Source organism: Eptatretus burgeri, chromosome 13, assembly GCF_056783735.1.
Source record: "Eptatretus burgeri isolate ZD-2024b chromosome 13, Ebu_testis_v1, whole genome shotgun sequence".
Taxonomy (NCBI): domain Eukaryota; kingdom Metazoa; phylum Chordata; class Myxini; order Myxiniformes; family Myxinidae; genus Eptatretus; species Eptatretus burgeri.
The window spans coordinates 66,929,329-66,944,328 of NC_140973.1; the positions used below are offsets into that span (position 1 = coordinate 66,929,329).

Genomic DNA, 15,000 nt, shown 5'->3' on the forward strand with positions numbered 1-15,000 from the left:
ACCCCAGACATTGCATAAAAATGAGCTTCTGCATGACCACAAATCCTTCCCATCTTCAGGTTATGTGGGCCATAGCAAATAAACACACGTGATGATGTCACACCACTCCTTTCATCGACAGCACGGTTTTGCACGGGTCATGCTACTTGTACAGAAAGAAAAAAAAATGGACAACTGTTCCCGTTTCTTCTAATATGCGAGGTCTTCCTCACCATACCTTCCTTATACCGTGGCATTCCTTCAAAAGCTGTTGCCCTGGAAACCTATACCGGTCCACCATCACAAGCCATTCTTTCCAAGATTATGGTCAGGCGTATTATCGGTGATATACCAGTCAAGGGGTTGTCAATGGTATTGCAGCTGAAGACCCACCAGGCATCTGCATCATCCTACAACCACCTGCTCATGAGTTAAATTAATCTTGGTGTTCGTCTTCCACTTTAAGGAATTACATCTGCTTCCCATCTGCTGCACTCTCACCTCTCATCATTCAGGCAGCGTTCTTTTCCATTCTTAACAATTTGCTATTTTGTAGCAGGTATCACAAGAACAAAAAAAACATTAACTAAAGTGCAGAATATGAAGACTACAGAAGGTGCAGAGTAGAGGAAAAAATTTCTAGAGTATCATATAATAATAGGCCTGGTATTGGCTTAACAATTAAGATGCTTGGCTTAAGATCCGAGGGTCTTGAGTAAAAGCCCCTGTCGAACCGATGAATTAACATCAGGTGGGGTTGACTCAGCCTGTCATCCTTCCAAGGTCAGCAAAACGAGTACCAGCTTACCGGTAACAGGGGCGTTGCATCAGCAGCACAACTGCGCCGCCAGAAAACGATGCAGCCACAGGCTGCATATAAATAAATAAATTAAAAAATATATAATAATAACAATTAATAATATCATCAACAACAGCAATGAAAACAATAATCTGCATTATTTTGGATCCATGTTTAATACTACTTTATAAATGTAGATAGACGTTTCTTCTTTTGCACATATCAAAGAAGTGTGGACAATCCCAATTGATATATCGATCTAAACATGTCAGAGCATTGCGGAATATCTGTGTTAATTCTGAATGGAGGTGAGAATTTGGAAGCTAATTTGCAATGCAAACGAACTCTTCTCTCTCCAGGTATCTACCTCGTGACAAGCAACCTGAATAGCACATTAATTAAACCTCGATGGCAGATCGCATGCAATTTACTTAACGAGCTTGCAGTCTAGGAGTTTAATTTATAATTGTTGTTGTTTTCTTCTAAACATGTATTAATTACCGCGTATTGCATTGAGCGGCGCCCTTTGTAATTATGGCCACGCTTTGTTTTTTTTTGCTTTCTTGAGACTTCATTCATCAAATTTATTTGTCTTGCCAGTTGCTACTTATTGCCCAATTCACACGGGTTGGAGACGACGGTTGAGAAGAACAAGTGATAAATCCTTGATGTGAGTGGTTGCTTTTCACTGCCATTTCTCAGAACTGATCAGCGCTCCGACCATCTGGAGGAACCGGCTGTTGCGGGGGCGAGAATGGAGGTCTGGTAATACCACCGCAAAAAGCCCAGGTGAGAAACCGAGAGATCTCTACGGGTTGGAATCACCACCCTCAAAGGACATGATACAATTGTCTCATGGGTTTGAAAGTTTAACTCGGTACTAACCGTTTGAAGCCAATATCTGTCAAGTTACTTTCTTCCCTCCACTTTATAAGAAGGTGAGCCATTGCCATTTATTGACATCCCCGTTTCCTATTCCTCATATCTTCTTCTCATGGACCTTCTTCTGCAGCTCATCTGTACTCTTCCACGCTTGCATTGTTTGTCAGGTTTTCCTGTCTGCTGACATGTTCCTTTGTCTATTTATCCCTTCTTTTCCTCTGTCATGTCTGTGTCTCCCTCCTCATTATCTTTCCTTTCTGCACTTTCCTTGCCAAATCTCCCCTCCTTGTCTGCAAGCTCCCTTGTGCTATGTTGTGTCAAATCAGAAGCTTGTCTACAAGCTTCAATCTCTGTAAAAAAAAATAATTGTATTGCAATGCATGGAGTCTCTGAATCTTATCAAAGCTATGACTCTTTTATTGGCTTTTGACACTATCTGGAATCCTGCTCTGTTCATGACCAATCAAGCAAAATAGGTTGAAATAACATTAACCAATGCTCGTTAGATGCCGTCTTCTCGGTGTTCGGCATTGAAATGGAATTTCAACCCAAATTCATCTTTGAAACAACACCAAGTACTGGCTGGGCAATCTCTCTGTCTGCGGCATTTAATGCCACCTTCATTCCTGGCTCACTTACTTCAATAGCATCCTTTCATTTACTCTTCCAGTGGAGGCTGAAGTGCTCCAGATGCATTGTATTGGGCCCACTTTTGGCCCTCACGTTCATCACTTGTTTCTTTTATGCTATTGTGCCGAGGCAATTCCATATTATCTCCCTTTTCAGATGAGCCCTTGTTATCTCCGCCACCGAAGGTAATGTTTTTACCCCTGTTTGGCTGTGTGTCTGTCTGTCTGTCTGTCTGTGTGTTTGTTTGTCTGTGAGCAGGACATCTCAAAAAGTTATTGACGGATTGGGTCGAAACTTGGTGGGAAGGTTGGGTGTGTGAGTGTGACAAGGACGAATTGATTCGATTTTGGTGAAGATCCCGATCCGGATACAATAATTTTTTAAGTGATTTGTAACCATTGAGAGATGGGGTGAAAAACAATATGTGGATGATATCTCAAAACGTTGTGGACGGATTATGACAAAACTTGGTGGATGAGTTGGGTAGGTGACAAAGAACAATTGGTATACGCTATGGTATGCGCTCTACCAAGCGCCGTTTTAGTTATGCCATGTGGTACATTTTGCCAATGACAGACCAGTATCAGTTGCTTCCTCCAGCAGATCTGAAAATAATCAGATGCTGGTCTGACACAAGGAACATGTTATTCAATCCAGGTAAGTCTCTCATCCTCACCGCATCTCTCCACAAGGAATGTCTAATAATATCACCTATTGACTTCTTTTATCAGCCACTGGAAGAATTTAAGCCTCTCAAACTTCTGACCCTCATTATCAGCCATGACCTCTCCTGGACAGATCATCCATCAAAGCTGGCCTCCAAAGCCAGCCACAGACTGGATATCCTTCATTCCAAGTCCTTCCTCACTAAATCTGAACTTCTCATTGCCGACAAGACCTTTATCCTTAACTCAATGAAGTACTGCTCTCCCCTATTCACTGGTTCCTCCACTTCACACCTCTTCTGGATTTCGTAGGATCCAAAGCTCTCAACACCATTGCCATCTTCCACAAAGAGGCAGAGACATGGAGCCGATTGGCCTCTCATCACAGACAAGTTGCGGCCCTCTCTGTTTTCTACCAACCCTCTTCTGGTCTTGCTTTCCATCTGCTCTTTCAGTCCCCCATATATTCCAGGTCCTTTCAAGATCGATGCATTCATCCATTAACCCTTTCCTTATTCATCTTCCACAACCCAAGCTTACTTGGTCACCTGTAATTCCTTTCTTCCTCTTGTTAGTATGTTACCCTTTTATCATCCATCGTCTTCCTCTTACATGAGCTGCGATTTTATATCCAGAAACAGGATGAATAACGTTTCAGTATATCTTGTATCTGGGAAGGCAATGGTAAATGACCCAGTATAACCCTTGCCAAGAAACTGCTTCGGCAGCACTGACGGATGCTCTGCAACAGAATATGGTACATCAGAATCAGAAAATCTTGCACACATTGATAAAAGGAAAACAAATCACCAGAAGAATAGATAAATCTCAAAATGTTTTATTTTTAATGTTGAATCGGCAAGGAACAGAAGTCACTGTATTGTGTATCCATTGGAGACTTTGTGTTACTCAATTAGTTTTAGGAGACCGCACCTGATATTATCTAATTCGCTGCTCAGGGCCTTTTTTGAATGGCTCTTATCACATCACCACAAATGGTGATACCTTTATGCTTTGTGTGACAATTGTTATGAAAGCTTCAAGGTTTTGTAAAATAGTTTTGATCTGAATTCAAGATGTCATTTTACAAAGGGGAAGCATCCCAATGTTGATTGGAAAATATTCACAGGAAGTAACACACTCAGTGATATTGTTTGAGAGTTTTATTGTATTTACTGCAGCTCAGTGTTGTGGTTGTCATGATTGAATTGTCTAGTATGGGTTAGATTCCCAACAGAATAGGATCTGATTATGTGTTTATGCTGATGCTCCGCAGAGAGTGAATTGCATCATCAAGTATGGGATTTTTCTTGAAACCTCTTTAATTTGGCTGTCCTATCTCATAGTCGTAGTGAGCAGAATTGGAAGTAACCATCAAATATTACATTATTTATGAATAAAGTCTTTTAACCATTTGGGGCACCACGATTCATTGGGTCGGAGCAGACCATGATGTAAACAAGATGTTTGTGAAACGTCTCTCCCTGTAGGCCGGGTCCTGTCGTGTGAGCGTGAGAGACGGAGTGCACTTGATGAATCCCAGCAAAACCCAAGGGATGCCATCTTTGTGCCAGAGTGTGGCGTTTCAGGCCTGTACCGCCCAGTGCAGTGCCACCAGTCTACAGGATATTGTTGGTGTGTCCTCGTGGATACAGGACGACCCATCCCAGGAACGTCGGCGCGGTGAGTAGCGGCTCCTCATGGTTAAATATCATGGAACTAAATATCCATTATAACCCTTAAATCGATTAGCTGATACCAACTTCCATACTGGCCAGAAGCTCAGCTAAATCTGAATCGTCTGTGCTTGACAGGTATGAGAGACCAAACTGTGATGATAATGCTCGCACTGGGTCCAAGCTTGAAGATCCTTTCCATGAACGACAGCTGTCAGGTTAGTGTTTCTGTTACTTTGTAGAGGAAGGGAAATAACTTTGAACTTTAGTATTATTATAACAATTATTACCACTTCACTTCATGAGCAGAGTCTCACTTTTTGTCTTAATCTGTGCTCTTAGTCCATGCATGAGTTTCCGAGAATATGCCTGCAATGAGGAATGAATGAAATGTTTTAATTCATTCAATCGATTATGATTCGGAACGCTAGGCTTAAGGTGGCTGCCTTGTCCCTGGCCAAAGGTGGCAAATGGTCCTGATGAATCTTCAATCCTAAGCTCAATTAACATATAGGTTATTGAGTTGAATGAGTGTCCACAAATGAGGCCTTGTGTTGGCTTCATGGTTAGGGTGGCTCGCTTAGGATCTTGGCGGCCTGAGTTCAAGCCCTGTTGTCCACTGAATTAACATCAGATGGGGTTGACTCAGCTTGTCATCCTTCTAAGGTCAGCAAAATGAGCACCAGTGCTCTGGTGTAGGGAGAGGTACAGCATCAGTGGTATAGTTGCACCCTAACTGCCATACACAAGAAGAAGCAGACATGGTGTTCTGATTCCTGCAGTGGTTCATGGTTGGTTTTTGCCATTTTGCATGATTCCAGCACAAGTCGATGATCGAAACTCTCAGAGGAATCGAGCCTGAATAGCGAGAGCTTTCCCACGTAAGTGCAACATTGAAAGTATTGGTATTCTCATAAGTGATAAAAAAAAAATTCTCTCACAGAACCAGTAACTCAAGGTTGGCAAGTGACTTTCTTTCAAACTTGTGGAAAGTTTCATGAAAAATCCTTTCATTGGAGGTCAGAAGAATTATCCATCATTCCTTTTCATTCAGTCTTTCTCAATACTTGCTTCTAAATGTTTTTCTCTTGGATTTCTGATTCGGATTTAGCTTTCTAGTTATTTATCGAACCTTCCTGATTTATTTATTTATTTTTTGTGTGTTTTGAAATCTGAATGGTGTAACAGATAGTGTAAGGCATATCCATCTACCAATCATTCTGCCATCCTTCAAAGGGAGGATATGTATGAGAATAATAGGTATAGTATGAGACAACATTGGAATTTCGGACTCCCAACGCACTCCCTCCACCCCATCCTCCTTCCTCATGCAACCTCTCCTCTCTCTCCTGTCCCTTCTCCACTGTCCTCCCCCTCCTCTTCGCTTTTTCCATTGTCTTCGCTTCACCCCTCAAAGCTCCTCTGTGACGCCCCCTCTGTTCTCCCCCCTCCTCCTCCTCTGCTCCACCCCCTCCCAATGTGTATGCAATGTATAAATGGACCCCAGGAATTTCCGATAAAACCTGAGCACTTTGTAAGAGACATAAGCAGGCCAGCCACAAGGACAGAGTTGGGTAATGGCGCCTCGTTTTTAGGACTAAAGCTAACGGCATGGCATGTTAAGACCAGGTTGAGGCAGGGGCCTGGTCACCCTCCTAAGCTCATTCGATCTCAGTGCTTTGTTTAAAATTCCACTTCGTGCAGGACCCAAACTGCAATCGCACAGCCGGTGTGAACACTTCAAAAGGTCGTGGCTTGTGAATGCAAAAACATTCATGCCGTGCATTCCGTGCACCGATGGGCAGTGTTTGCCTCCAGAAAAAAAAAAAGGAAGGTCTTTGGCATCTCTTTGTTTGGAAACCCGAGAAAAATTGCACCGCTCGAAGAAATTTCTACAATAAGGGGCAGCACATTACAGATGTGTCTAGACAGGCATTGAATTTTGGGAATTGATTATTATGTCTGTCCTGCGACTGGCTTTGGGCCAGTGTTCGCCATAATGCTTTTTGTCCTTTACAAGTTGATATTGAAATTGAAAGCTGCGAAAGGCAAAGCATGTAATGGACGTATTTCAATGATGCGTTTTATTTTTTTTTTTTTGTAATTGTCATTGGCGGAGTAAGAGCTGTTCAAGAAAATGATGGAACTTGTGAGAAATGAGTTATTTATTTATTTTTCTTTGCAATTGACGATTGCAGTGAATGTCTGATGTGATCACATTGAAATTCCTCATGCTGTGCAATGCGTGGATTGTCGGTTTTGAATGTGGATTTTGCACATTGAAAGAGATTTGTCCTCAAACAACCAAAGAAAGATAAACGAATTCAATGACATAGAATCCAACTTGAGTCCCTATTTTGAATAACTTGAGTCCCATAAAATCCAACTTGAATCCAACTGCTATTTCAGTTGTGGACCATGACTCCGACTCAAATGTGAAACCTTGGCCCTGGATTTGACCACACCGCCAGACTTAGACACGAGGCAAAAAGCAAAATATGCGAGGGGTCATCTCTTGGGTCCAGAGGTAAAGCTCGTGGTGGTGGGCACTGTATTGGCTGTTGGAAGTTGTGGGTTCAAATATGGCTGAATTGACGACATTTAATATATTCATATTGCGACCACTTTGTTGGTGAAAACACAGTTATCTCATGCAGACCTTGGCAAAGGAATAATTTGCCTTCCCTAACCTGATCTAGTCTTGTTTCAGCCTTTGGGGGACACAACTGGTGTTTAACTTCCTTTAAAGATACATCCAAGGTCTCACCTGACTCCACTCTTTCAAGTAGCTTCGATACACCTCACTTTTTGTTGCCATATATCTCTGTTAGAATTATTTTAACTCTTGCTGCTATCCACTTGGGTTTGTTGCCACGTGACTTATCGCCAAGGCCTCGCCTTATTTGCGAAATACAAACCACATTGGAGACTGCGGTCCGGTAAAACATTGACCCCGGCCATGGCTCGGGGCTTCCCTGAGGTCAAAAGGCACGTTTGTTTGAAGGCTGCAGGTGTTTTGCTGCTGGGAGGAGGTTGGTACTCGGGATCAATGAGTGACTGTGTCAAAAGCCAGCCCGAGAGGGGTCACAGCTGGATATGAAACCTCTGGCCTCGTGAAAGCGATCCAGCATGGTGTTCCTTTTCACAGGTGCTAGATTGTGAAGCACTTGCCCATCTATGTCAAATTCCAGTTTGAATCCTCGTCTGAGTTTAGTTTTCCTCCAGGACTTCTCAAATGCTCTCCATTGCTTTGTGTCAAGGAGCGTGTGAAATACTCGAAGGTATTTCACAGAAGGTGAGAACGCGACGAGGAGTTTTGAAGGTTGATTTGGAATCTGGACTGTTGTGTATAAAAGGCTGAGTGATGTTTTAATAATTTTTGAGAGATTTTGATTTATAATCTGTGTAATCTATTCCTTCTTCAATGCATGAGCTGAAAATCGGAATGGCAGCAGGTGAGATGACAAAGAGGGTTGGACATCAAATAATTATGAGAAATTTGGTTAACAGAGCCAATAAACCAGTTGAAATCTAGTTGATTCCCAACCTGCACTTACATGTTGGTGATAATTGGTGATAATTACCTGTTGAGGTTGTATACACAAAGTTAAAAACAAAATTACAGGTTAAATTCGAAAAACATCATGACTACTACTTTAATGACCCCAATTATTCCACCCTTCCTGTGGGGTTGACCTGGAAATGTTTGGGCCCTAGGCTTTCACGAACAGGCGAATCATGCCTGACATTCGACTGCAGGCGGCAGGAGTTTATATTTTGCCCAGGGTGCTGGGGATAACTCGCTGCTCTTAACATTAGATGAGAAACACCGTTAGATCTTTAACGTCCACCACATATGAACAGAAGAGCATTTGTTCCTCGTTTTTTTTCCCCCACCAATGGAACCAACTTCCACACTCTCTTCAATCTCATTCTTCCCTTCCAGTCTTCAAGCTCGCTGTTCACCACCATCACAGATGACCAACCCATCCAAAACCATGATCTTTTTGACACCCGTAAAACCACCACACCATCACCCTCCCCCCCTCCCCCCTCCCCCAACCCCAAAGATTTTACTTCTGTATCCATCTTGTCCACCCCTTGTGTTCTCCACCACTACTCATCATTATCCGCATCCTTCGTTTGTCCGTCGCCATCTATTTTCTCCCTTGGCCCTGCTGTTGGTTGTTTCACCCTTCTCCTTCTGCCGTTGCTTTTGTTATTGTTGTGCCCTGATCCATTCTGTGTTTGAGCTCTTCCATGAGCTTTGACTCTGCATACAAATAAAAGAAGAAGAAAAACAGACATCCGGTTTAGTGTCCACAGCCGACAGAGGGTGCACTTTGTGACGCAACACTCGGCCTGCGAAGCACCGATCCAACAGTTTACATTTGTGTTGAAAATCAAACCCAGATGAGACAGTTCAACGGAAAGTACGTAACCTCTGCAGAAATTTGAAAAATAATAACTAAGTGCCAGTTAATATTTCGTATGGACGTTTTATTGTACAGCATGTAAGAATAATAGTTAAATTCTGAATTTTTTGTGTGACCACATTGTCCAACCTGAGAAAGTAATGCAAGAAATTACGTAAATGCTGATCAAGGAATTCTGAACAAAACCAACATGGCAGCCGACATAGTCACATGCGTTGCCATTCATGTTAGATTGTCTGCACCACTTCGTGTTGCATGTGTTTCATTTGTGTTTAATTGGTGCAGTGAGTTTAAAATGTCCATTAATTGGAGAACGACATTGAACATTCTCACATGCATTCAACTGCTGCCATTCAAGCAAACATTAAACATTCAAGCAAACATAAACAAAGCTGAACAGAAACATTTTGTGGAATTGCCAGATTACTCGAAGTGAAATTGCAGAATAATTGCTTGTCAGTGTTGGAATAGTGGAAATAATCATTCATTCACACTTGGAATTTGATATAGGATTAGTGGAACATGGGTACCAAAGGATTACTCCACCATCCAACCATCCATTCCACCATCCATCCATCAGGATCATACTCTGTGCAGAGCGTTGGTGCTGCCAATGCAGTCTTCTTGGCTATTGGTCACAATCCTGGATGGATCGCCACTCTGACAGAGGATACCATCAAGCTGGCACTCATTTTGCCGACCTCGGAAGGATGACAGGCAGAGTCAACCCCACCTGGTATTAATTCAACAGCCAGTAGGATTTGAACTCAGGATCCTAGGTTCCCAAGCCCACCACCCAAACCATTAAGCAAACACCAGGCATACTCTACCAGACCTTACAGAATCTAGATACTTTAGCGGGGATAGGTTGAGAAATCTCAAATAATTGAGTTTATACAATCCTAATTTCTCAACATCGGATTTTAAACTGTTTGGATGATTAAATTAACACCTCTGTGGGATTAAGCTCACCAATGAAGAAAAGGTAATTTCAGCATCTTGAATTGGCTGCGTACCCATAGAAAAGATGTTCTGCACAGACGTCATCAAAGAGGGGCAAGTGTATATGGGTCCTTACTTTCCTTTCGTATGCAACACATCACTTTGGCCAGGGTGCCAGAAATAGCTCACCGACTCTTTGCAAAGGACACCATGGGCTCTTTCTTATCCACTATCTAATGCCAGCAGATGGGACGCCCACTTTAACGTCCACACGATGCACGGCATATACAATGATGAATCACCTTGCCTGCGAAACACAGGGATGACAGTTCAAAACTTTCTCCAGAAAACCCTCTTTATCTCTTTGCTGATGACTTCCCCCTCTGTCATAACATCACTCATCCTTCAGATAGGTGGGTAGCAGCCTTTTCCCTCTCTGCAGAGCTTGATAGAATCACAAGCTGGTCAAACATTCAGAATATGTCTTGCAATCCTGACAAATCTCTCACTCTTGTTCTGTCTCTCCTAAAGGACTGTCTGGTAAACCCTCCTATTTACTTTATTAACAATCCTCTTGAAGAAGTTGTCACTCCAACTTTTTGGCCTCACTATTAGCCATGATTTTTCTTGGATAAGCAAACCACACTTCCATGTTTGCCTTCCATGTCTGTCGCAAACTAGACATTCTGCGTCATGCAAAGTTCTTCCTTAGCACATCTGAACACTTATCCAACTACAAGGCCTTTCTCTGCAGCTTGATGGAGTATTGCTTTCCCCTCTGGGCAGGCACACCTGCCTCACACCCTGCTCAGCTTGATGCCATGGAAAGGAAACCAAGGCCTTCCAGATAATTGGAATCTCTTGCGATGAAGCTGAGTCGATGGGCCTATCACTTTTCCACGCAGACAGGTCGGTGGTCTCTGTTTTATACCTCCTCCTTTCTGATCTTGCACACTCTACTCTTTTTGTGCTATATCCCCATCCTCTTCATTTCTGCAGGGTGCACACGGACTACCAGCAACCACTTTCTGGTGAAACACCCAAAATCTAGAATACTGCTCACCTTTACTCATTTGTTCCTCTTTTAGCCCACCGATGGAACCAAGTTCCACATTCTCTTCAATCTCATTCTTCACTCTAGGGCTTCAAGACAGCTGTTGACCACCAACTTGGAACATTCTCCATACAAAACCGTGATCTTTTCGACCACTGATAACCCTCCCAAAGCTCATCTCTTTCTAAGTTTCCAGTTTTTCCTTCCTGAGTGTTTGTGGCAGTATCCATCTTGTCCACCCTTTGTGCCCTCTCCTAGCCTTCATTCTTTCGCACATCCCTTATTTGTTAAAGCCTCCTTGTATTTTGTCCCTCAACACTGCTGTTTGTGTGTCCCCCCCCCACCCCCTCTTTCTGCTCTTCCTTTTGTTTTGTTATGTCCTGATCCATACATGGTCGAGCTCCTCCATGAGCCTCGACTTTGTATACAAAAAAAAAATTCGGCTGAGATTCCAACCCAGGCTAGACAGTTCAGAAGCAAATGTGCATGCCTCTTGGCTATCGTACCAGACCAGTAGTGTGTATTTGTAGTCTGGAATACCTTGAGACATCGCTGAAGCTTAATGAATGGTTCGTTACTTTTTGATATCTCAAATGAAAAGTCCATGTCTTCCTTGAACTATCCTCGTACAAACAATGTCCAGATCAATTTGAGTCACCCTCTTATGTTTTCTGCCACTTTTAGGCTGTTTTTCAGCAGTGCAGTCTAAACACCACCCTTTTCCTCTTTCTTGCAAAAACTTTTCCTGATGTTACGATAAGTGGAAATTTTAGAAACCTCATGAAATCTTGAGCAATATATCCCAGGGTATGACATAAAAGTTTCCTTTTTCACCATCATGGAAAAGTGACAAAGTGAAAGTTAGTTATCACAGCACGCTAATAGAACACCGGTTGGCTGCATAAGTGCCTTTCGGGAGGTCGTGAAATCAATTGTTTATCTTACATATCACTCCATAAAATGTCGATGGATCTGTACTCTGCACTCTCTCACCTTGAGTTTTTACGGTTACGATAAGGGATTGGTCAAGACTTCTCAGCAGAAAGTACTCGAAGTGACCACGTAACCCCTGCACCCTGATTTTACACTTGGTCACTCTGCGATGAATGCTCCGTGGGCTGCGCTGGGAAAGTGATCGAGTGTACAATGCAATGACAAAGGCGATTGTGTGTCTTTGCCATTTTGAACTTAGAACTCCCCACCCCCCTGTTAAATGGAGTGACAGGCTTTTTAAAAGGCAGGCCTTCTCTCCCTCTCCCCCCTCCTCCCCCCTTCTCAAATTGTCTTCAATTCACTGTATACCTCTCAATCATTGATGCCATCATGTCAATGCATACTTTAGTACACAGTCTTATTTCTAACTGGTCTTGCATGCTGTCTGATCAGTATGATGTCACCCTGCTCCAGTACTTGTCACCCTGCGGTACTCAGACACAACAGGTGTCATTGGTCATGAATCTCCTTTCTCCAAAACAAAGGTTGATTCTCAGGCCTTGTGGCTATACTAGGACAAGGGGCAGAGGAAAAGCAAAACAGGAGGAGGGGAGGATGAAGGGTGACAGAGGAAGGGGGTGGTGTTGAGATTTCATTTTTTGTTTGGATACAATACCTCATCTCATGAAAGAGCAAGGAAATCGATGGCAAAAAGGCAGTGTGTTGAGACTGCAGCAGTGGGTTGCAGGTAGATGGACGCTACAAGTCCCAAAAGTTTAACACACAGCAAAGTTGATGTTTTTTTCATTTCTCGTAAATACAATTGGGAAGAAAAATATTATTTTCTCACTAATCACTGATAATAATAAAGTACACTACTACTGCTACTACTACTACTACTACTACTACTACTACTGCGACTGCTACTACTAACAGAGGCTCAGTATTTTTTACAAAGCTTTCAGGGCATTCACAAGGCGATTTGTTCAGGGTGCCTGTGATAACTCACCTACTCTTTGCAAAAGACAGTATGGGATCTCTAATGTCTATCAACGACCAACGCTGGTCGACGGATCCTCCGGCTTAACTTTCTTCAGAGCTATGGTGCACACCTTGATGTCTTTCCTTGCCTGCAAAACACCAGGATGACAGTTTATAGCTGGAAATTCAAACCCAGTCTGGACAGCTCAATTCATGTGCACATACCTCTGGACTATTCTGCCAGATCACCGTATACTTGTACATTGAAAAATAATTGCCGTCAGCATTTCTTGGACTACATTGTGCAATTTATACCAACATGACCCTCAAAAAATTTCATCCTGATCAAATGTAGCATTCTACATATGTAAATATTACATCATAAAGAAGGTACCTATGACATCATACAAAAATCATACTTATTCCACATGCAGAGTATTTGCCATGTGCCAGGTTTCAATTTTTTCCTTGGTGCGGTTTAGGAGATACCGAGGTCCAAAGTTTTTCCTTTTTTCCAACATGGCTGCCACACGACGTGACTTATGACTTCACAATTATCACTAAAACATTCTACACGAGTAGTCAGTCGCTCCTATGGTGAACATTTCGTGTCATTCCGACAAGCGGTTGCAGAGAAAAACCATACTCATGTTCTGTACAGACAAACAAACAAATGAAAAATCACACATAGAGCGACACTTGGCCAAACAGAACAAAGTAGAACAGAACTCGGTAGAGCGCATACATGTGCCAGGCTGAACAGACTGGATCTGAAACAAAATCTAATCCACTTGTTCCTGTCACATAACCTTGTTTTGTCATAACTCATCCACAACTTTTTGAGATATCATGATGTGTGTGTGTGTGTGTATATATATATATATATATATATATATATATATATATATATATATATATATATATATATATATATATATATATATATATATATATATATATATATATATATAGTTTTTAGCCCGATCTCTCAGTTTTAGAAATTAGGCCTATGTTGACCTTTTGACCTTAAAAATAATTGGTGGTTCAATTCATTGACTTGATATGCAAATCCTGTTGAAATTTCAAGTCAATCTGATGAAAATTCAGGATTTTCGAAATACCACCTAAGTTGTTGACCTTTGGCCAATGTTGACCTTCTGGCATATGCTGACCTCAAAAATAATTGGTTGTATTCAGTGAGCTGATGTGAAAATCCTGTTAAAATTTCAGTCAATTGGACGAAAATTGATAATTTTGGAAATTTTGGCTTCTGTTGACCCTTTTGCCGACGTCGATCTCAAAAATAATGGTTGAATTCCGCGACCTGATATGCAAATGCTCTTCAAATTTCAAGCCAATCAGATGAAAATTGTGGATTTTAGAAATCTGAGGAAGTTGTTGACCTTTGGCCTATGATGACCTTTTAACCTTTGACCTCAAATATAAATAGGATTCTGTCGAACCACAAACTGCACAATTTGGTGAAGTTTTGTGTGGATTGGTTTAAAATTGTGACCTGTAGTTCATAGTTCTGTAGTTGTGGGAAGCGATCAACATACTTGTCAAAAACAAAACAAAACATTGTTTTTCCAAGTAACAAAGAAACAGACAAATGGACCCAAATACAATACCCTGTTCTCTACGAGGGCAAATCGAGCTCTGTAAATAAAATAATGTCTCCAATAGTCCCAATATCCTGCAAACGGACAAGACAAACAGACACAGACAAACGGACAAACAGACAGACAGACAAACGGCAGTGAAAACATAACCTCCGTCCACCTCCATGGTGGAAGTAATTATTAACTGTCGCAAATAAAATAAATATATCAGCATCGTTATCAAAATGATGATAGCATCTGATGAGCTTTCTTGCCATTGTTGGACTTGCTGAATTGTTGAAAGAGAACATGATCTCAGTGCTTATAACTACAGGATTCAAGGTAACTCGATGGTAGATGAATGAGGAGAGGGAAGAGGACTGAAGGGGGAAAGAAGAATAAAGGAACAGATGGAGGAGAAT

General features: G+C 41.9%; 1 protein-coding gene and 1 long non-coding RNA gene across 6 annotated transcripts in view; one reads left to right on the plus strand and one right to left on the minus strand.

Moving 5' to 3' along the window:
- Positions 1-15,000, plus strand: part of LOC147014698 (SPARC-related modular calcium-binding protein 1-like) — a 156,268-nt gene that overhangs the window by 57,022 nt on the left and 84,246 nt on the right. For all 5 annotated transcript variants that reach the window (XM_085852839.1, XM_085852835.1, XM_085852836.1 and 2 more), the window contains exons 7-9: positions 1,481-1,567; positions 4,446-4,638; positions 4,770-4,849. In XM_085852839.1, coding sequence (XP_085708965.1) covers positions 1,481-1,567; positions 4,446-4,638; positions 4,770-4,849 — 360 coding nt within the window. The remainder of the gene's footprint in view (positions 1-1,480; positions 1,568-4,445; positions 4,639-4,769; positions 4,850-15,000) is intronic.
- Positions 12,374-15,000, minus strand: part of LOC147014699 (uncharacterized) — a 6,612-nt gene continuing 3,985 nt past the window's right edge. The window contains exons 2-3 of the long non-coding RNA XR_015050460.1: positions 13,006-13,126; positions 12,374-12,567 (exon numbers count right to left, since the gene is read on the minus strand). This is a non-coding gene — a long non-coding RNA (uncharacterized LOC147014699). The remainder of the gene's footprint in view (positions 12,568-13,005; positions 13,127-15,000) is intronic.